The following is a 23,607-nucleotide window of genomic DNA, read 5'->3' on the forward strand; positions in this document are numbered from 1 at the left end:
GGCTGTGGCAATAATTTTTAGGAAGCTTATTTAATCCCTTTAAGGTAGTAGTAGTAGTAGTAGTAGTATTATTATTATTATTATTATTATTATTATTATTATTATTATTATTATTATTATTATTATTATTATTATTATTATTATTATTATTATTATTATTATTATTATTATTATTATTATTATTGTTATTGTTATTATTGTTATAATAATAATAATTATTATTATTATTATTACTATTATTAAAAATATTTTAATAAAAATTTAACATACCTTTTGAATTAACATTATTAATATGTAATAACTAATTATTTCAAATATTGAAAATAAATATATTTAAGATATGTATTAAAATAACATATAAATTAAGATACATATAAACGAAGTATATATTAGAAATTGATATAAGATTTTTATAAAAATAATATATAAATTTGTTTAATTGTTATTATGTGTATTAATATAAATAATTGATATAGGTTCGTGAGTCCGAGGCCAACCCTATGCTTGTTCAATGTCGTCATATGTATTTTTACTACAAAATACAGTATGGTGAGTTCATTTGATTCCCTTTTACTCTTTACATTTTTGGGACTGAGAATACATGCGCTACTTTTACAACTGCTTTATTAAATGCTTTTGAAATACATTTTGAACTGCGAATACATGAAATGCCTTTATAAATGTTTGACAAGATAGACACAAGCAAAACATTCCTCGAATGAATTATGTGGACGTGATAATTGCCACCATTGAATTATGTGGACGTGATAATTGCCACAATTGATATGAATATTTTTCCCCTGATTATTATTTCTTGGTAACCTAAGAATTGGGAAACATCACTAATTTTGAGAATTAGTGCACGCCTAATTGACGCGAATCCTAAAGGTAGCTACCGGGTTTAACACCCCCACCTAGAATGTTCACTAGACGGAAGGGCTAGTGGGCGTGGTGTTTAGTACTTCGAAGTTTATATGATTATTATACAGACGAGATGTTCTGTTTTGTTGATATTATTATGTGCATTATATGTTAAGGTCGGTTACCAAGCCAAGCTATGAAAGCAATAAAAAGTGAATGTTATGTATCGAGAGAATGATTTTATACACAGGTTATATGTATGTTATTTTTGTGCACGAGATATGTGTACGGTTACTAAGCTTTATGAAAAATGATTTCGTACACAAGAAAGGTGTACTGTATTTAAAAGATATCACATGTACATTACATGTGGGTATAGGATTCGGGCCCATTTGTACCATGCAACATTTAAATCTTGTGGTCTATCAAAATGATGAATTTTATTGTTTATGATAAACTTATGAAGTCACCAACCTTTGTGGTTAGCATGTTTATTCTCAGGTATGAAAGAAACCTTCTGCTGTGCATTTGCTCGTATTACATGGAGTCGTTCATGGCATATAGAGTTCCGTTCATCGCAATGGTACCAGATATTATTGTATTCGTTCAAGAGAATTTGGACGGGGTATGACATGTGGTATCAGAGCGGTGGTCTTAGCGAACCAGGTCTTGCATTAGTGTGTCTAACTAATATTTGCTTAGATGCATTAGTGAGTCTGGACTTCGACCGTGTCTACATGTCAACAGTTTTACTTATCATATCGTGTCAAAAATTACCTACTTATCATCCTTAGGAAACTACCTGTTTATCATTCTTAGCCTAGACACATCTTACTTCATTGATTGCATGAATAGTGTATAGACAAAATTCATACCTTAGCGTATCTGTTATTGTAACTTTGCTTGACATATTCTATAAATTCCTCCGTAATATATGAAGTCTTTTGTTCTATATATACGGATATTCTATGTAATTTGAATACTAGTCGATAGTAGAAAATTATTTCATATCGAAAAATCCTATATTCAATCGTACGAAATGGAACTCGCCACTAGTTCAAGTTCTTCGAAATCCGACAGCTATTCCGACATGGATATTCACCTAAGCTCTGATGGCAGTGTCACCATAATGAATCAATCAATCATCTATCCTCAATTCATCTGATGGGTTCGTAGTCGACTTAATCAATGGAGACGCGAAGAAGGCGATCCCTTCCACCAACCGAATTCACCTCTAGACAATGAACCTGAAGCGTTTACCGGTGAACCTGTTCGAGATACCATTTTCTCCCTCATTTCCAGATTATCTCATCACAATCATATACTATCTCAGATTCTAAACCTCATTCATCCACTCGTCCGAACCGACAATCATCATGGTATAATAGAAGAAGTCAACAAACTTCGCGCCCGAGTTGTAGCCTTGGAAAATATAGTGCAAAACGTACCAGCTTCAACAATATCACCGGCACCAATAGTATCACCAATATCAATACCAGTACCACCAACAACCCAAGTTTCAACAATCCACGCCTCAACATCTCATTTTGTACCTCGAGCATAATCATCGTTCTACGTATCGTTCCATCTATTTTATCTTCGTTCGACATGGTGATTATGTAATCTCTAATGTTTTAGAGATTATATATTCATGTTCTAACTGTAAATCAAATAAGTTTAATATCACATTAACCCATTAAATCCATGATTACTTCTGAAGAAAATATATATGTATATATGTTTTCATAAAGGTTGTAATTAAAAATTCACTTGTACAAACTGTTAATGGTGAAAATATTTTAACGGGTAGGTATACCCGAGGAATATTTAGATTTCACATTAATAAGTTACACTGTACGTTCTTTCAAATCTGATTCAACAGTCATTTACTATCCTATTTACAACCACCGATATACGTATCCGTTCACCGCAAAATAACCATTTTCATTCAATTTCATATTTGGATTTTAATCTATTAGAATCCAACAAGTGGCATAATAAAGAAAACATTGGACAAAATAAAAATTTGTTAGAAACAAACGAATTAACTATGAGAAATTCTATTAAGAATCCACGTTAACAAAAATCCTAGCTAACTGTTCCTAGCTAACTGATTACATTTTATTTATCGCAGTTTATTTATTGCAATTTAATTATCGCAATTCTATTTATCGTCATTTAATTTCTGTTATTTACTTTACGCACTTTATTTATCGTCATTTAATTTCTGTTATTTATTTTTACGCACTTTAAATATCGGGACACGTATACAAGGTTTTGACATATCATATCGACGCATCTATATATATTATTTGGAATAACCATAGACACTCTATATGCTGTAATGATCGAGTTCGCTATACAGGGTTGAGGTTGATTCTACAATAATATATATAGTTTGAGTTGTGATCGAGTCTGAGACATGTACACGGGTCACGATACGAATTAATTGATTCGAATATTATATATCTAACTATATATGAATTATTGGACTATCAACTAAGGACTGCCAACATTGGACAATTAAAATGAATTAAAATATTGATTATAACATATGAAACTAAACAATTCTACAAGTTTGCCAATTGATTTCATCTTAAACCTCATTTGTATCTTGATGATTACAATCTGCGTTCAAACCTTTCACGATTCATGAAAACCCCTCAATTGAGAGGATGAACCAACCGCACTTCATCTACGGAAGAAAAGATTGATGCATATAGTTATGCACCTGAAAAAAAAAATTGAATACAGCAGCAAAAACTGTACACGACTTTAACAGTCGGAAGTTTGATGATAAAGAATAGTATGTTGGCAAAGCTCAGAAAGGTTGGAACTAAAAAATGGATTGAGCAAACTATAAAGGAGACTGTGGACAAATCACAAGGATTAAACCTGTACTTAACAAATTTAAATGATTCTGTATCTAATGAACCCTTCAGCGAATATTTTGCTCCTTATTTATTCTAAATCATTGCGAAAGGATTTTTTTCATCCACCATCGAATTTAGAAATTCCAAAATATCATCATAAATATCTTCGATATTTCTGAAGATATTTTCATAAATATTCTCGTCCGAAATTATTTATTTCTTCATGCTAACTATATTACATCATAAAGGAAACTACGTTAGTTTCTAAATTTATTCAAAATTCGAGTTTGAATTATGAATGATTTTGAAGTAGTATTGGGAACTGATGCATGAGTTAGTATAATATAATGACACTTGATCAACGTGATTATATTACAGTAAGTCATGCTGAATTTCTAATGGAACGTGATGATTCACAAATCATAACGTCATCATGTGCCATGTTACATAACTCCTTCATTCTGCTTAACTTCTGAACATATCAAGAAAGTATATTCTTAATAGTTCCATCCTCAGGAATTCTGGTAATTTGACAAATCAAATCGTGCTAATACATTCATTCCTGCTTAGAACATTATAATTATTCGAAACTCTATATCTACAAATTCTGGACCATTATTCGCTTGACTTGAAGACGGGAAGAGAAAACAAAAGCATGGAACTACAAAATATAAGGGAGAATATAAAGCCCGATAACAACACATAAATTACAAACCGTGTATGTCAATGTTTATCACAACATAAAGACACGGGAGAATTAAAAACACCATAACCCCGGGGGCGAAGTAGAAGAAAGCAGATTACTCTGGTGGAAGTTAGAAAAGGAGAATGAATGTCTCGATAGTAAGGATGAGGACAAGGATCAGAACTGGAATAAGCATTTTTACAATCGTTTGAAAGCATGGATCGAGAAAGAAAGAATTGGAGTGGTGAAAATAATGGAACGGAAGAAGTTCATTTATAGAGAAGATACCAGACAAAGCAACCGAGACAGATAATCGCATTAAATTAAAGAGGATCCTAATTTTCCATAAATATCAAAGAATCAGATCTTATAGATTTCCAAGATTTTCTCTAAACCCCTTGAATTCTGGAATTCAAACCAGACTACGTCAAAAGTTAAGACGCACCTTATTTTCTAAATTCAACCATGACTACGTCACCAACAAATCTGCATTTACTCATCTACATCTTTTGTGATAGCTTCATTTGTACGCTTCACATAATCGAATCATGTCATCTATATTGATCAATAATAATAAAACTCCGTTTATCAACTCATATTCGTCATGAAAACATTTTTATTATTAGCCATGACGACCTTACACAAATTTCAGGGCGAAATTTCTTTAACGGGTAGGTACTGTGACGACCCGGAAATTTTCGACCAAATTTAAACTTAATCTTTATATGTTTCCGACACAATAAGCAAAGTCTGTAATGTTGAGTCTCGAAAACTTTGGAACATTTACATGAATGCATTTTACCTTTGACTATTTCCCGACGATTCACGAATAACTATTTGTAAATAGATTCATATATTTTTAAGTATGTATATATATATGTACATGAATATTAATTGTAAATATATAAGATTAAATATTAAATTTATTTATTTAAAAAAATATACTTAATGTATTTAATTATATAATAAAACCTGAATCTATATATATATATATATATATATATATATATATATATATATATATATATATATATATATATATATATATATATATATATATATATATATATATATATATAAGTATATTAAAAATAAATATTAAATGATTGTAATACTCGTCTGATGTTCCGATTGATATTAAACAAGTTAAATTCAAACATATGTAATTTTAAAATAAAAGGTGATCCGAAAATGAGTTATATAAGTTATAGGCTTATTAAAAGTATATTTAGGATCTAATTATGTAATTTTAACACTTTTTATATTTTACCCAAAAATGAGAGGGACAGTTGATGTAATTTTTATTTGACAAATTAATGCTCAAATTTTATACCATACTGACAAAAATAAATAAATATAATTAAAATAAAAATTTGGAATTTTTCTGAGTACTTTTATCCGTCACTGATTTACAATGGGGTACGATATAATATCCCATATAGACTATCGGTATGTAAATACAAAGGCTTTACTGTTTTCATTTCCAGTTACACGTTTTATTTCTTCATCATATTATAATACAATTATTATTATTTCTTCTTCCCACTTGTTTCATAAAGGAGACCATCTAATCTATATATACATATAGGCACATGAATTAACACATACTGCACTCTTCATCTATATATATATATATATATATATATATATATATATATATATATATATATATATATATATATATATATATATATAATTTCATATGGAGTATATAAATGAACTATATATCCACCTTGTTTTCTCTTTTACGTGAATCATCATGATAACTATCAAGCCATGGTTCGGTTTAACACATAACCATCTTCAAACTCCTTTCACCCTACTACATCCAATATGTTCGACCACACCACCTTATCTCTTTATTCCCGTACAACACCACTTTACCCTTTTACATTTTGCTTAGAATAGTACTAGTCATTGATAATCAAAGTGGCTACAAGAAATTACAACACCCTTGACGTTGGAAGCAATAAAAGACACATTTGACCATTCTTGCTTCTGATCACCTCACGTAACCAACATGAATCTTTATTTCCCATCTCTTCATTTTAAATTTTCTTTGTCTATATTTCTTAAACCGTTTTCTCGTTCGAATATATACCAACATAACCACAACCATCATCATCCTTGTTAAACACCCTCAATACAAAACCAAGTATACTATTATTATTGTTCGTTCGAACCATTAATCACCACTCTACACCCACCGTATCTCCACCCTTAAACCACCACCGTGAACCATCAACCACCTCTATCTCACGCTACTACAGTCACCAACCTTCACCCTACCACCACCTCTCTCTCATTCCCTCTCTCTTTTCCATCTTTATGTATCTTCACGTAAACCAATCACCAAACCCAGCTCATCAGTTACCATTTAAACAAACCACATCATCACCTTGAAAACCTGTAAACCGTGAACAAAAACGACGATGACGATGTTGATGATGTACTATTACGATATCAAATGATGATGACGACATGATGCTACGAAGAAGATGATGAATAGTGACAAGTGATTATGAATGATAACGATGATGATGTTGTTATTATGGTGGCGACTGTGATGTTATGATGATGATGTAGGATGATGAAGATTGTGATGGTGGATGATGATGGAGATGTTGTATGATGATGATCATGATGGTTACGGTGAGGATGATGAGATGGTGATGATATCGTGATGATGATTATCGAGATATGATGATCATGATGATGAATAGGTCGACATTTTTTTCCCAGCTACATATATATATATATATATATATATATATTTATATATATATATATATATATATTTTTGTTTTAAAATCTGATAATTTCAATACCATATTGGTAGATGGATCGAGATCACACAATCCATTTTTCTTGGGCTAGATTAAGTTAATTTTTGGGCTCGTTTTAGTTTATTATTGGGTCGAGACTTACTTCTCGTTGGGTCGAAAATTGAATGGTGTTTTGTGGGCTGAAAAAAAATGGATTAAATTAATTTAAGGGTTAAGTTCATCTAGAATGTAACCGATGGAACATGGGTTTAAAGTGTTGTGTTTGAACAAGAGGTCTGGTGTTCAAACCTGGGCTGTGGCAATAATTTTTAGGAAGCTTGTTTAATCCCTTTAAGGTAGTATTATTTATTATTATTATTATTATTATTATTATTATTATTATTATTATTATTATTATTATTATTATTATTATTATTATTATTATTATTATTATTGTTATAATTATTATTATTATTACTATTATTAAAAATATTTTAATAAAAATTTAACATACCTTTTGAATTTACATTATTAATATGTAATAACTAATTATTTCAAATATTGAAAATAAATATATTTTAGATATGTATTAAAATAACATATAAATTAAAATACATATAAACAAAGTATATATTAGAAATTGATATAAGATTTTTATAAAAATAATATATAAATTTGTTTAATTGTTATTATGTGTATTAATATAAATAATTGATATAGGTTCATGAGTCCGAGGCCAACCATATACTTGTTCAATGTCGTCATATGTATTTTTACTACAAAATACAGTATGGTGAGTTCATTTGATTCCCTTTTACTCTTTACATTTTTGGGACTGAGAATACATGCGCTACTTTTACAACTGCTTTATTAAATGCTTTTGAAATACATTTTGAACTGCGAATACATGAAATGCCTTTATAAATGTTTGACGAGATAGACACAAGCAAAACATTCCTCGAATGAATTATGTGGACGTGATAATTGCCACCATTGTATTATGTGGACGTGATAATTGCCACAATTGATATGAATATTTTTCCCCTAATTATTATTGCTTGGTAACCTAAGAATTAGGAAACATCACTAATTTTGAGAATTAGTGCACGCCTAATTGACGCGAATGCTAAAGGTAGCTACCGAGTTTAACACCCCCACCCAAAATGTTCACTAGACAGAAGGGCTAGTGGGCGTGGTCTTTAGTACTTCGAAGTTTATATGATTATTATATAGACGAGATGTTCTGTTTTGGGGATATTATTATGCGCATTATATGTTATGGTCGGTTAATAAGCCAAGCTATGAAAGCAATGAAAAGTGAATGTTATATATCGAGAGAATGATTTTATACACAGGTTATGTGTATGTTATTTTTGTGCACGAGATATGTGTACGGTTACTAAGCTTTATGAAAAATGATTTTGTACACAAGAAAGGTGTACTGTATTTAAAAGATATCACATGTACATTACAGGTGGGTATATGATTCGGGCCAATTTGTAACATGCAGCATTTAAATCTTGTGGTCAATCAAAATGATGAATTTTATTGTTTATGATAAACTTATGAACTCACTAACCTTTGTGGTTGACACTTTTAAGCATGTTTATTCTCAGGTATGAAAGAAACCTTCCGTTGTGCATTTGCTCGTATTACATGGAATCGTTCATGGCATATAGAGGTCCGTTCATATCAATGGTGCCAGATGTTATTGTATTCGTTCAAGAGAATTTGGACGGGGTATGACACATATATAACCTACTTACTTGCAATCACATACACAATTACCTCATACACGCTAGCAATTTAAATGACATACCAACGCAAGGTATAACGCTAAATCTCCAAGACCACAAGCTAGCACAACAATAGCATATATAACTCGAATAATATAAAGTGCCACACTACAAACACATAACCATGGTTAACTAATAGTACAAAGGAATGGTACTTCGAATTTCCCATCGGTGTTCCCAACAACCGTTAGCGCACAACGAATTATAACACTAACCCCGGAGTGGTATCGATCGCCCGAACTTTAAACCCACCCGTCACGTGTAATGTGGTATCGAACGCCCGAACTTTAAACCCACCCTACACGCGCACACACATACATGACATTGCATCGAACGTCCAAACTTAAACCGATATCATATATTGACCCGATGTGGTATCGATCGCCCGAACTTAAACCCACATCGAATCTCGTACAAGTAAATACATTATATACACACATGTATAATCATTCCACTCACCTTGTCGACTTGGCGAGATTTCCATAAATAACTTGTAACCTTCAAAGCGAGTCACCTAACACAATTAATTCACAATTAATTCACATAATAAGTTGGACTACCCACCAACTAACCTCACTAGTGCATTTATGACCCATTTGCACTAGAATCGCACATTAAAGGTCAAGACCCACAACTAATCACTAAAAGCTAGTGACTAAGGTTCTAAGACTTCCATCAACACATAACTAGGGTGTTTTCATACTCAATTTATCCCGCTAGGTTAAACCCACCCATTTGACCCATTTCAAGTCAACCATAAACCCTAGAACCAATTTTACTAGCAACACAAGTGAGCTAGTGAATAACTAACCATTTTAGACTCAATAACACCAATTATTACTTTGAAACCCTAGGTTAGTCATTCTTGAGTCCTCTTGACTTAATCTTACCCAAAACCCCCAAAATCACCAACAAAAGGTTTTATGTTCATCACTACACCAAGTTCTAACCCTTAAACAAATTAAATTAAGGAAATCAAAATTAGAACTTACCACCACAACCAAAACGTAGCTAGAGGGGAGATGAACAACCTTATAACCCGAGCTAAGACCCACAACTAGCTCCTTCTTCCTTTACTTGAGCCTTCTCTAACTCAAATTTGGGTTTTTTCTCACTAGAATTAAAGTAGAAAGAAAATGGTGGTTGAAAGTGGAGTTATGACTCCCAACCCACTGATCTGTGATCTTATCTTGTCCCCAAGTGAAATTACCACAATGCCCTTCCAAAATATCTAATTAAAAAGGCAGAATCCGACTACAGTAGGAGTGCGCCACGCGCACCCTTAGGTGTGCGCTGAGCGCACCTAGGCCTGAACAGAATCTGACTTCTGTTTAAATCCAGAATTATTCCCACGCTTTATGTACTATAATTACACGTCTGTACAATAATTATTAGGGTGTTACAACTCTCCCCCACTTGAATCGGAGCGCGTCCTCACGATCCAAGCCGCATGACAAGCAGTAAGATAAACCAACACAAATTCTTCGGGTTCCCATGTAAACTCGAAACCTTTACTACGACGCCATTGGACCTTATAGGTCCTCACCTCTTTGTTACACAACATTTTCACCTTCTCATCAAGTATAGCAATCGGCTCTTCAACATACTCTAGCTTGTTGTTTAGCTCAATCTCATCCAATGGCATCCATGACGAATCAGCCGCAAGACACTTACGGAGATGGGAAACATGAAATGTATTATGGATCCCCGCAAGCCCTTCGAGTAATTCCAAACGATACGCAACTTCACCAACATGAGCCAAAATCTTAAATGGTCTAATAAACTGAGGAGCTAACTTTCCCCATTTTCGAAACTGAATAATACCCTTCCATGGCGAAACCTTAAGCATCACCATGTCACCTTCTTGAAACTCGATCGGTCGCCTACGTTTATCGACATAAGACTTTTGTCTATCTTGCGCCGCTTTTAAACGAGCCAGAATCATTTCGATTTTACAATTCGTCTCGAAAACCAAGTCGGTGCTCCCGACTTCCCTTTGACCCACTTCGCCTCAAGAAATCGGGGTTCGACACCTTCTACCGTATAACATCTCATATGGTGGCATTCCAATACTAGAGTGAAAACTATTATTGTAAGAGAATTCCACCAAAGGCAAGTGTTCATCCCAACTACCACCGAAATCAATAATACACGCTCGCAACATATCCTCCAATGTTTGATTCATACGTTCGGTTTGACCGTCCGTTTGAGGATGATATGCCGTACTCATATTCACTCTCGTTCCCATATCTTCATGAAACTTTTTCCAAAATCGAGAAGTAAAACGCGTGTCCCGATCCGAAACAATAGACACGGGAACACCATGTCTCGATATTACTTCTTTAATGAACATCTTCGCAAGTGCCTCCTACGTAATTGCTTCTTTAATAGGAAGAAACAATGCACTTTTCGTCAATCTATCAACAATCACCCAAATAGTATCAAATTGGGTTCTTGCCGTTTTTGGCAACTTGGTAATAAAATCCTTCACCACATCCATCCATCTACGTTGACGATAATTTAAATCACGTTGATCAAAAAGATGTTTGAAACTCTTGTGATTCGAATAAATCCTACACTTGACACCATGCAAGTAATGGCGCCAAATTTTCAAATCGTGGACCACCGCCGCTAATTCGAGATCGTGTGTCGGGTAATTCTTTTCATGTTCCTTTAGCTAGCGTGAGGCGTAAGCGATGACTTTACCTCGTTGCATTAGAACACACCCGAGCCCATTCAAAGAAGCATCACAATAAACCTTCATATCATCTACACCTTCCGGCAACACTAAGACTGGAGCTTGACACAATTTCTCTTTCAACAATTAAAAAGCGATTTCTTGCTCGTTCTCCCAATTGAATCTCATATTCTTCCTTATCAATTTAGTTAATGGAGAAGCAATCTTTGAAAAGTTTTGGATAAACTGACGATAATAACCGACCAATCCGAGAAAACTTCGGATTTCCGTAGGCGTAGTCGGTTGTCCCCAACTCTTCACCGTCTCTATCTTCCCCGGATCTACTTGAATACCATTCTCGTTCACAACATGGCCAAGGAATTGAACCTCCCTTAGCCAAAATTCACATTTTGAGAACTTAGTATACAACTTCTCCTTCCGCAACATCTTCAACACACTACGCAAATGATGTTCATGTTCCTTCATACTCCTCGAATAGACAAGTATGTCGTCGATGAACACAATTACCGACTTTTCCAACATAGGTTGGCACACTCGGTTCATAAGATCCATGAATGCTGCCGGCGCATTCGTATGACCAAAAGGCATAACCACAAACTCAAAATGCCCGTAACGCGTTCGAAAAGCCGTTTTCTTAATATCTTCTTCACGGACCCGCATTTGATGATAGCCGGACCGTAGGTCAATTTTAGAGAAATATGTCGCACCTTGGAGTTGGTCAAACAAATCGTTAATCCTAGGCAATGGATAACGATTCTTGATCGTCACTTTATTCAACTCCCAATAATCAATGCACATACGCATACTACCATCTTTCTTTTTCACAAACAAGACCGGAGCACTCCATGGCGAAGCACTCGGTCGGATAAAACCCTTCTCAAGTAACTCATGGGTTTGATTTAACAATTCTTGCATTTTCGTCAGCGCTAAACGATAAGGAGTTTTAGCAATGGGAGTAGCTCCCGGAACCATCTCAATGCGAAATTCAACTTGTCTTTCCGCCGGGACCCCCGGTAACTCATCCGGAAAAACGTCTTCGAATTCGTTAACCACCGGAATCTCGCAAATGGGTGGTGGCTCATCATGAGTATCAACGACATGGGCAAGAAAAGCCATGCCACCACTAAAAAGGAAACGACGTGCCCGTGCAAAAGTGCATATCGGCACAAGTCTTCTACGCTTATCGCCATGAATAATTAACTCTCCCCCACTTGGGGTCTTCACACGAATAGACTTTTTATCGCATGCAATATCGGCTCTATTATGATCGAGCCAATCCATACCAACCACGATATCAAAATCACCCAAAGTCATCGGGATGAGATCAATTTTAAAGTTTTCGGCACCAAACACAACATTACAATTTTTACACACATCAACCACTAGCACCGTCTTGCCATCCGCTATTTTGACTTCTACCGGACGACTTAACTTAGCTAATGGTTTATTAAGTTTAGGCACAAATTTTGGAGACACAAAAGACAAATTTGCACTGCTATCAAATAGAATCCTCGCCGGATTAGAGTTAACCATAAAAGTACCTGAGACAACTTCATTGGATTATTTAGCTTCATCATTGATCATCAAATAATTATGCCCCCTTGCCGACCCCGCCGCCTTCTCTATTATCTTAGCTTGATCATTTCGGAGATCGGGGCACTCCGACTTCTGGTGCCCTTCTTTTTGACAATTAAAACACGTGATTGTATTAGTAGACGGTTTTGGACAATCACGAGAGTAGTGACCCTTTTGCCCACAATTGAAACATGTGACCATGTGACCACTAGAAGCACCCCTCTTCACGCTACCGATACTTTCGATTGCTCCTTTACTCTTCTTGTTCGAAAAATTAGAAGCTTCAAACTTTCTTTTACTTGGCGCATAACTAACCGGACTCAGAGCTTGCGCTTCAAACCCCTTCACCACCGCCAAAAGCTTTGCAAAAGCCTCAACATTACCAATACTAATTTTACCCTTCAAATCATCTCTAAGGGTCGCATAAAAGTCTTCCATTAACAATTAATCGTTCCCCACATACTCGGGGCAAAAACGCGCTTTGGCGAGAAAGTTGGTTTTGAGAGTGTTTAGGTCCAAAGACCCTTGACGCATGTTCCTTAACTAGTTAAGCAATTTGGAAAGATCCGCTTGCGTACGATATTCGAGGAAAAACTCCTTCTTGAACTCCGCCCAAGATAACCCCACAATAGCCGCATCACCCACCATATCAATTTTACCATCGAGCCAATCTTTAGCATGGCCCCTTAACAAACTAGTAGCAAGCCTTGTCTTCTTCTCGGGTGGGCACTCGGTCGTGCGAAAACAACCTACAACATCGGAGATCCAAGCCGCACTTTTCATGGGGTCAGGATCCCCGTGAAAGTGAGGAGGCTTAGTCGCCAAGAAGTTCTTATAGCTAAACTCCAACTCGCCCCCATTTTGAGGTCTAGGAAACCTCCTTTCAACTTCTTCTTTGATGGCATTGGTCATACTTTCTTGAATCATATCGACAATTTATTCCGAAACCGACTCTTCGAATATTTGTTTAACCCTTCGTGAGAAAACCGAAACATAGTTTTCTAAAGCGGTCTCAATCTTGGTAGTCATCTCATCTTCCTCCACATGAGAGGGACCACCATTGCCATTTGTATCCGTTCCGTTTCTCGTTCTCATTCTCAAGATTAAAAATGGATTAGACATCACCAACAATTTAATACACATATGTACCTATGCATATGACCGCACACACACCACATCTAGCTCGATACTTATCGCACATCCTTGCTTGACTTGACTTGCAACTGTAATAGTGGTCGCGACTCACTATTACGCACACATGCCGTGCCATGCTCAAACGTATCACAACCATCTTGCTCGATGTTCAAAATAATAACACATGATTAGTATGTCATAACATAAGCATAGTTAGTCCACCTACGCACCCAAGAACTAATCAAAACCCGCACCGACCCGCAGTCCTACAAGTCCCGCATATACCACTTGTAACGACCCAACCCGTTAACCAACCAAAACTGAAAAATAAAAAAATTTGAAGCAGGCCTGCCCAGGCAGGGTGCAAGGCGCACATCCCTACCTGTGCGCGGCGCGCACAGGGCCTGGCAGCCTGCTGTCCCAATTGTTCCATTTTCGTAAAAAGATCTAACACTTCCCAACATTATTAGATGAAATGCTTTTCACATCATATTAGTATAAGTAAAACTAGCACGAATCAATGATAAAAGGAGTTTTACATCGCGGGGCCCACATATGCCCAAAATGCCATTAAGTTCGAAATACGAGTTTCGACCACAAAAAGTTTAATTGTCAAACATCACTAGAGCATGGTGTTTAGGGTTAAACTACCCAAATCTTGGTCGAACTTCCAAAAAGCTAAAACCCCCGAGAGCCACTAATCCAAGCGAATACCTTTGCCCTTATCCAAGCCGGATCGTAAAAAAGGTAAACAACGAGAGGGTAAGCTAACGCTTAGTGAATGCAATAATTATACACATACATATATAACCTACTTACTTGCAATCACATACACAATTACCTCATACACGCTAGCAATTTAAATGACATACCAACGCAAGGTATAACGCTAAATCTCCAAGACCACAAGCTAGCACAACAATAGCATATATAACTCGAATAATATAAAGTGCCACACTACAAACACATAACCATGGTTAACCAATAGTACAAAGGAATGGTACTTCGAATTTCCCATCGGTGTTCCCAACAACCGTTAGCGCACAACGAATTATAACACTAACCCCGGAGTGGTATCGATCGCCCGAACTTTAAACCCACCCGTCACGTGTAATGTGGTATCGAACGCCTGGACTTTAAACCCACCCTACATGCCCACACACACACATGACATGGCATCGAAAACCCGAACTTAAACCCATATCATATATTGACCCGATGTGGTATCGATCGCCTGAACTTAAACCCACATCGAATCTCGTATAAGTAAATACATTATATACACACATGTATAATCATTCCACTCACCTTGTTGACTGGGCGAGATTTCCAACAATAACTTGTAACCTTCAAAGTGAGTCACCTAACACAATTAATTCCCAATTAATTCACATAATAAGTTGGACTACCCACCAACTAACCTCACTAGTGCATTTATGACCCATTTGCACTAGAATCGCACATTAAAGGTCGAGACCCACAACTAATCACTAAAAGCTAGTGACTAAGGTTCTAAGACTTCCATCAACACATAACTAGGGTGTTTTCATACTCAATTTATCCCGCTAGGTCAAACCTACCCATTTGACCCATTTCAAGTCAACCATAAACCCTAGAACCAATTTTACTAGCAACACAAGTGAGCTAGTGAATAACTAACCATTTTAGACTCAATAACACCAATTATTACTTTGAAACCCTAGGTTAGTCATTCTGGTGTCCTCTTGACTCAATCTTACCCAAAACCCCCAAAATCACCAACAAAAGGTTTTATGTTGATCACTACCCCAAGTTCTAACCCTTAAACAAATTAAATTAAGGAAATCCAAATTAGAACTTACCACCACAACCAAAACGTAGCTAGAGGGGAGATGAACAACCTTATAACTCGAGCTAAGACCCGAAACTAGCTCCTTCTTCCTTTACTTGAGCTTTTTCTCACTCAAATTTGGGTTTCTCTCACTAGAATTAAAGTAGAAAGAAAATGGTGGTTGAAAGTGGAGTTATGACTCCCAACCCACTGATCTGTAATCTTATCTCGTTCCCAAGTGAAATTACCACAATGCCCTTCTAAAATATCTAATTAAAAAGGCGGAATCCGGCTAAAGTAGGAGTGCGCCACGCGCACCCTTAGGTGTGCGCTGAGCGCACCTAGGCCTAAACAGAATCTGACTTCTGTTTAAATCTAGAATTATTCCCACGCTTTATATACTATAATTACACGTCTGTACAATAATTATTAGGGTGTTACATTGTAACACTTTATGTAACGCACTAGATCATCGGATCTCTTTTTTTATTTATTTATAATAATATGTTCTTTCGCAAAAAAAAAGATTAGTAGACACCTACAATCGCATAAGGTAATCTACTACCGTTAGGGGTCGATTTGGTTAATCAATATCTGCTATTGAATAATCTTCATTTGAAATTCACGGGTTAGTATTAAAATCGGAAAAGAAATTCGACGATTCCTATTTTCTTTCTTTTCTTGCAATACGATTCAACTCCTATTTTCTAAATTAAAAGATTTCAAGGTATGTTTCATCATTGATGATTTTAATTAGGGTTTTGAAAATATTGTCCAAGCTAACTAATGTTTGCAGTACTATATTCGTAATTTTTGAATAGCGTGCGTTATTTTGTTTAAGATGAATTTAGGTATTTTCTATTCAGTGTTTCTAATCGAGGACAACAAAATCGATTATGTTGTACTCGATTTTGGATGTATAATTGAATTGTATGTTATTTGTGATTTTTTGGGAATTATGCAACCCTAATTTTTGTAAGTAATGACCATCTCTGTATCTTTTTATATGTTATTTGTGTGTATTATGCAATTCTAATTTGGCTTGAGTTTATTGAAGCACAAAAGGTTTCTATTTGGTTTACATGATTTCTACTTCTGTTTGTATAGGATTATTCAGTTTCAATCTCAGATAAGAACATAAAGTAAGTTTTATGAATACTTCAAATATTTATGGTACAAAACATGGAAAAGAATGTGTATTGTAATGGCTATTATAAACTTATGATGATGACAATGACATGTGACTGTTCATATGTAATTTGAAAGTGCTTAGCGATGCTAACCAATTCTTCATTGGAATGATTATTAAAAAACCACATAGTTTATGGTTGTTTTTGGATTTTGTTTTTTGGAACTGCGAAGAATTTTTCAGAATTATTACGAACCCGATTTGTGTTGATAAAGAAGGCAGGCTTAGGAAATTTCTGCTATGTCACGGTAATTAATAGAAATATAGATTTTTAAAAATTACCACATAGAATATAAAATGCCTTTTACACTAACAAATTACCACTTTGTTGTGAATATGTGGTGTTTCTACTGTTTAAGCATATTGTGCAATTACAATGTATTCTCTAATCTTACTGTGGTGTGTTATGTAGTGTTGCCCGGACGTACAACCATTGGAGATGAGGGTAGTGCAGAATTTTAGTGATTTATGCTCCATATAAGAGTGTAAAACTGTTGATGGAAGATACAATCGGTCAAGTCATGGGGTGGACAGTGGACACCGAGGATGAAACCCATGTACCGGATTTTGTGACAATATGTTAAAAGGTGGCAGTTTTGATAAATTTCCCTTTGAATGAGTGTTATCTCAAATGCATCAATAAGATTTATTTGTTTGATCTTAAATGGTTCAATGCAGGGAAGTAGAAAATCTAGCATGAAAGTACAAGTACCAAACGGGTAAAACAAAGAAAACTGTTGCTCATAATGTATATCAACGTCTAAACCTATTGTTAAAAAATAGATGCAGTTAGAAAGAATATAGTTTTTATTATTAGATTTGGATTTGATATTTTTTTTTGGTTATAGACATTTTCGTTATGATAAAATTAAAGGTTTAATATACAAATGGCATATGTTTAGGATTCGAATAAATCCCTTCGTCACTAAGTTGTGATTTTCTTGCAGTAAAATTTGTTATAAACATTGTATTAGTGGGTTGGCTTGAGTGGCTTCCCCTGGTGCCACTAATATATTAGTGACACGGTTTAACAGAGACATCTCCCATCTCCCCTTCTGAAGGATCCCTGCGGACATGAAGAAGAGCTTTTGAAAAAGATTTTTGATACTTTTTATCTTCTAATGATATGCATACCCGATTAGCTCGTGTTGCGCATCACACTTACACCATGTGTGCACAGCCCTCGCGCTATGGCACTCCAGGCGCAAGTAAATGTGCGCTAGGTACGTCTAGTACGCACTGAATAGGGCTAACGTGCTCTGTAATTACCACGATCTCTCAAGTTATAGACAGACAGCATAAAAGATACAAGTACTGTTCCCTGGTCCCCTCTCCTAAGCGTTCATGCAGTACATACAAGAAAGCAACAGGGAACCCGTGGCACCAATAGACAAACGGCACTGTAGCTATAAATAACGGACTCAAATCACAAGACAAAGGGGAATCCATTTTTGGGATTTACACATATACTATTTTTGCTATTAAGGTACGAACTAGCTGCGCTATCTATATAGCGCGATTATACCCGCGCTACCGAACATACAACATTCCACTAGACATTCTCGATATACAGGTAACGTTCTATGAACATAAACCCTACAACCCAGTGCGAGCCATCATTAACCGGATAACCCGTCGATGGTGGGTCTATGTTTAAGCACCCCTGCTAAGATCCTCATCTCGTAAAGCTTTATTCACGGTACTCCGGACCGGAGAGGTAAACCAAATTGATCATTAAATCCCCATTCTTTGATGTCAAGCATGGACAAAACCCGACTCGATTATTCTATGCTTGATCATTTGGAGCCATCCGTGGGAAACACAAGTTAAAAGGTTTCGATTTGATCTTTTCTCCGTATGTCCACTACTCATTTATTTTTTCTTTACATGCATCTGTTACGAAAGAATAAGTGCATTCAATGGCCAACTGCTGACAGCAGCTAGGAACTAAGCGCAAAGCTGGCGCTGGCGAAAGCTTGGAGGCGACAGAGATATCTTTCCCTACCATCCAAGCGCTAAACACTTCCTGCGCGCCCATTGTGGTACAGGGATACTTACCCGAGTCAGGTCATGGCGTGAAGCGCTTTCACATGGACAATGTGTTGACATCATGTACGAGCATTGCTTCTGATAGTTGCCCACACCGATTAGGCAGACTAACAAGCCTCCAACCACGGCCTTATCCGGGTTTTCAGGAGAGTCAGCATGGCCTATCGGAATTTTGGACTTGAGGTTGGAGTTGAGAGACAGCAAGGACAAGTTAAAAAAGCGCACCGAGAGCGTAGAATTCTGCGTAGTACGCTCGTATTCTAGATACAATGCTATATTGGGAAGCTCCATCCAAAATTTTGGCGCTATACCATCCACAATCCATGGGATGGTCCGATTTCCTACAGAACGAGGAGTCGCCACCCTCGAATCAACACCGCTGGATGCCTTGTGCGCATCTTTTACCGATAAAATGAACACTGCCCCTGAAGAGAAAGGCGTGAATGAATGGTGGGTCATAGTTAACCCCGGGTATCTAGAACAAAAGGTAAAGATAGGGGAAAATCTCACACAGGGAACAAAAGAGAAACTGAGGAATACACTCATTTCCAATTTAGACGTGTTCTGTTGGCGCGATGCCGATATGACCAGGGTACCCCAAGAGATAGCGAAGCATTATCTCCGCGCTATTACCAATTTGACCCCTATCAAACAGAAGAAGCGGCTGATGGCGCCTGACAGAAGTGAATGGATGCGCAGAGAAGTCGACAAGCTGGTCAAAGCTAACATATTAAGCAAAGTGAACTACCAGACGTGGGTGGCCAACCCTGTTTTAGTGGCCAAGTCTGATGGAACGTGGCTCTTTGTATCAATTTTAAAGATATTAACAAAGCTTACCCCAAAGACAATTAACCGTTACTAGAGATAGACTGGAAGGCCGAATCGCTCGCCGGTTTCCGGTTTAAGTGCTTCCTGGATGCCTACAAAGGGTATCACCAAATACAAATGGCTGAGGAAGTCGAAGAGAAGAGCGCGTTCCACAGAGACCAGGGGATATAAAGCTACACCAAAATGCCCTTCGGATTGAAAAACGTGGGTGCTACCTATCAGCGCACCATAGATACAGCGTTCGCTAAACAAATCGGGTACAACCTTGAGTTATACGTTGACGACCTCATCATTAAAAGCAACACTAAGGAGCAGTTGCTAGCAGACATCCTTGAAACGTTTAACACACTCAGGAGGATCAATATGAAGCTTAATCCCGCTAAGTGTAGCTTCGGGGAAGAATAAGGAAACTTCTTAGGACACATCGTAACTTCGCGAGGAATCAAAGCGAATCCAAAGAAAATTGAAGAGATTGAAAACATGCCTTCTCCTAAAACAAAAAAGGAAGTTCAAAGCATCAATTAAAAGTTAGCCGCATTAACGCGATTCATATCTATGGCCGGAGAAAGATCGCTCCCGTTCTTTCATACACTGAAAGACTGCGCCAAAAAGTCAGATTTCAAATGGACTGATGAGGCAGAAGAGGCATTTCAAGAAATGAAAGCGCTCCTCAAAAATCTCCCTACGCTGACAGCCCCTATCGCGGGCAAAACTTTGATACTTTACCTTGTCGTATCTAAAGAAGCTGTTAGCTTCGTTCTCGTCGCTGAACGAGGAGATGTGCAAATGCCCATATACTTTGTCAGCAAAGTGCTATCTGGAAGTGAGTTAAACTACCTCCCCATAGAAAAGCTGGTATATGCGCTCGTCATCACTTCCCGTCGCCTGCGCAGATATTTTCAAGCACACCCGATTACGGTGCTCACCGACTAACCTATTTGGCAACTACTCTATAAGCCAGAAATATCGGGGAGATTGACCAAATGGGCAATAAAGCTAGGCGAGCATGAAATTGCATATTGCGCTAGAAACGCTATTAAGGGTCAGGTAATGGCAGATTATCTGGGCGAGACAGCTGCTGATATACCAACAATTTGTGGTCTTGAACAACTACCCGCACCCTTCCCTGAATTATGTGAACTATATAGCAAAGGCGCAGCAAGCTCTGAAGGTGCCGGAGCAGGTTTGATCCTCACTGGCCCGCATCAAGAAGAGCACACGTATGCGCTGTGATTTAACTTCAAAGTAACAAATAATGAGGCAGAATATGAAGCGCTAATCGCAGGAATGCGGATAGCCCAGGATATAGGAGTGAAGAAACTACAAGCTTATGTGGATTCACAATTTAAGCAGATAAATGGCACGTTTGACGCTAATGACAAATCCATGCAGTCATACTTGGCTCGGATTCACTCTTTAGCGGATGCACTCACCGATTTTAAGATCAGCCAAATACCAAGAAGTCAAAACAAACAGGCAGATGTACTCAGCAAGCTGGCAGCTGTGATGTTCGAAAGATTTTGGAAGACTTTAAGAGATACTACTCTATCATTATTATGGACTTATCGGGTGCAGTTTGTCATCCTAAACATAAGGTAAAACATAACCAGTAGCTTATCATCACTTCAAAAATCTTAACGTGTACTGTAAACATAAGGTTTTCGTGTTAAGTTCAATTTTTGAATTTTATTATATCACTTATAAAGATGGTTAACTGTAAATGAAAACGATTAAATAGTCGATCGGTTTGTAAAATTAGGTATCTACGCAGATTGGTTGAACATTTACTATTGATCATCTTGATTTTACAGTTCTCGAGGTGCGACAAATCTATGTTTCTATTCATTTCAATTGTTGATCATTATCATTATTATTTAGCATTTTGATTTGAATTATATAAGCTTATTTGCAGCTGAATTTATCGTTTTTTATTTCTAGCATTTGGTTAATAATGATACGCATAATGATCCGTCTCAGAACAAACAAGCATCCCGACAAGGATCTTACCCGGCATCGTCCGTCCCGGAAGAAGGACCCTCTCCCAACATTAATCCGGCATCATCTCAGCAACATTACCACGCCGAACGAATGGCTAGGCTGAGAGCCCAGATGACATACACATAACCGGCATCATGTAGCCAGTCATGATGATTATAACCGTGAAGAAACACTTGGAATAAATAGAAAGCAAAACCTTCCCGGCTAGACTGAGAGCCACGTGATACCTTTGCCGGAACCAACATGCTGCTGGTACCATCACCATTTCCCGGTTTCGTATTTCAACCCGACATAAAGACACCTTCCCGGGACAAGCATGCCGTCCCGGAGAAAGTGCACTATCCCGGAATAGACACTTTATCCCGGGACGAATACTTAGTCCCGGAACAAGCATACAAGCAAGTTACATGCCACGTCAGCCCACGAATCTCGGAAATTGTGTTAGGATCTGCTCGATTATTTCTATGAAAGGGACATGTGCCACGTTATCCCTCGGGATTGGCAAAGTTTGTTACAAGCATGAAAGGGAAAATGTTCCACGTCATCATTCTCTCCTAACATCTACAAATACGTGAACAAGATCATTTATTCCATAACACTGGATGCATTAATGTTACTCTGCCCAAATCAACTACGGTAGCATTACTCCAGTCGTTATCTATATTCTGACCAATGCTCCAATCATCGTCGGAGCTAATCTTCAATCTAAGATATTAACTTATTCGATTCCGATCGAATAAGGTTAATTCAATCGATTGTTTTACGCCCTTGAAATCCAGATTTCAAATCGGGGTTTGCACAATTATTGGAGTTAAAACATTCGACGTAGTCTTTTTCCCAAATCAAGCACTCAAACCCGAAATCTATCAACACTAAACGATTTTGGTTTGATCAAATGGTGCCACCTAAAGGTACGAACAACACAGTGAAACCAAGTAGTGAAACATCAAGTAATAAAGGTACGAGCAATGATGTTCAACCACCTTCGAACAAAGGAAGCTCACCAACGGTAGAGCCACCGCAACCTCAAAAGCAATCAATCACTCACATCCACTCCGGTTAAGCGTCGGGAGATGAGATTAATGTCTCCGATGACAATGAGGACATACACGAGGGATCACCAAATGGTGGGGAGAGGTTGAAGCCCGGTACCCTTTATCTCAAAACTGGAGGTTCGAGCAGAATCGGATCGTCTCACAATGACACCGACATGATCACCAAAATGATCTCAGCCGACGTCGAAAAACAAGTAATCGACAAGCTAAAGTCCATGCTGAACGACAACGGTCTAGCAGAGAGGCAGCAATCACAAACTCTGGATGTTCTGAAGGCCAACCCACTATAAA

At 36.9% G+C, this 23,607-nt stretch overlaps 2 protein-coding genes across 2 annotated transcripts; both read left to right on the top strand.

Annotated features, from left to right (window-relative positions):
- The first annotated feature begins 18,576 nt into the window (after positions 1–18,576).
- LOC139870712 (uncharacterized) lies at positions 18,577–20,297 on the top strand. Its single transcript, XM_071858495.1, has 3 exons — positions 18,577–18,594; positions 19,324–19,428; positions 19,521–20,297. Exons 1-3 carry the CDS (start codon positions 18,577–18,579, stop codon positions 20,295–20,297), a joined length of 900 nt encoding a protein of 299 aa, XP_071714596.1.
- Positions 20,298–20,818: 521 nt separating this feature from the next.
- LOC139870713 (uncharacterized) lies at positions 20,819–22,387 on the top strand. Its single transcript, XM_071858496.1, has 4 exons — positions 20,819–21,118; positions 21,221–21,446; positions 21,528–21,766; positions 22,202–22,387. Exons 1-4 carry the CDS (start codon positions 20,819–20,821, stop codon positions 22,385–22,387), a joined length of 951 nt encoding a protein of 316 aa, XP_071714597.1.
- Positions 22,388–23,607: the final 1,220 nt, after the last annotated feature.

This window comes from Rutidosis leptorrhynchoides, chromosome 10, assembly GCF_046630445.1.
Source record: "Rutidosis leptorrhynchoides isolate AG116_Rl617_1_P2 chromosome 10, CSIRO_AGI_Rlap_v1, whole genome shotgun sequence".
NCBI lineage: Eukaryota > Viridiplantae > Streptophyta > Magnoliopsida > Asterales > Asteraceae > Rutidosis > Rutidosis leptorrhynchoides.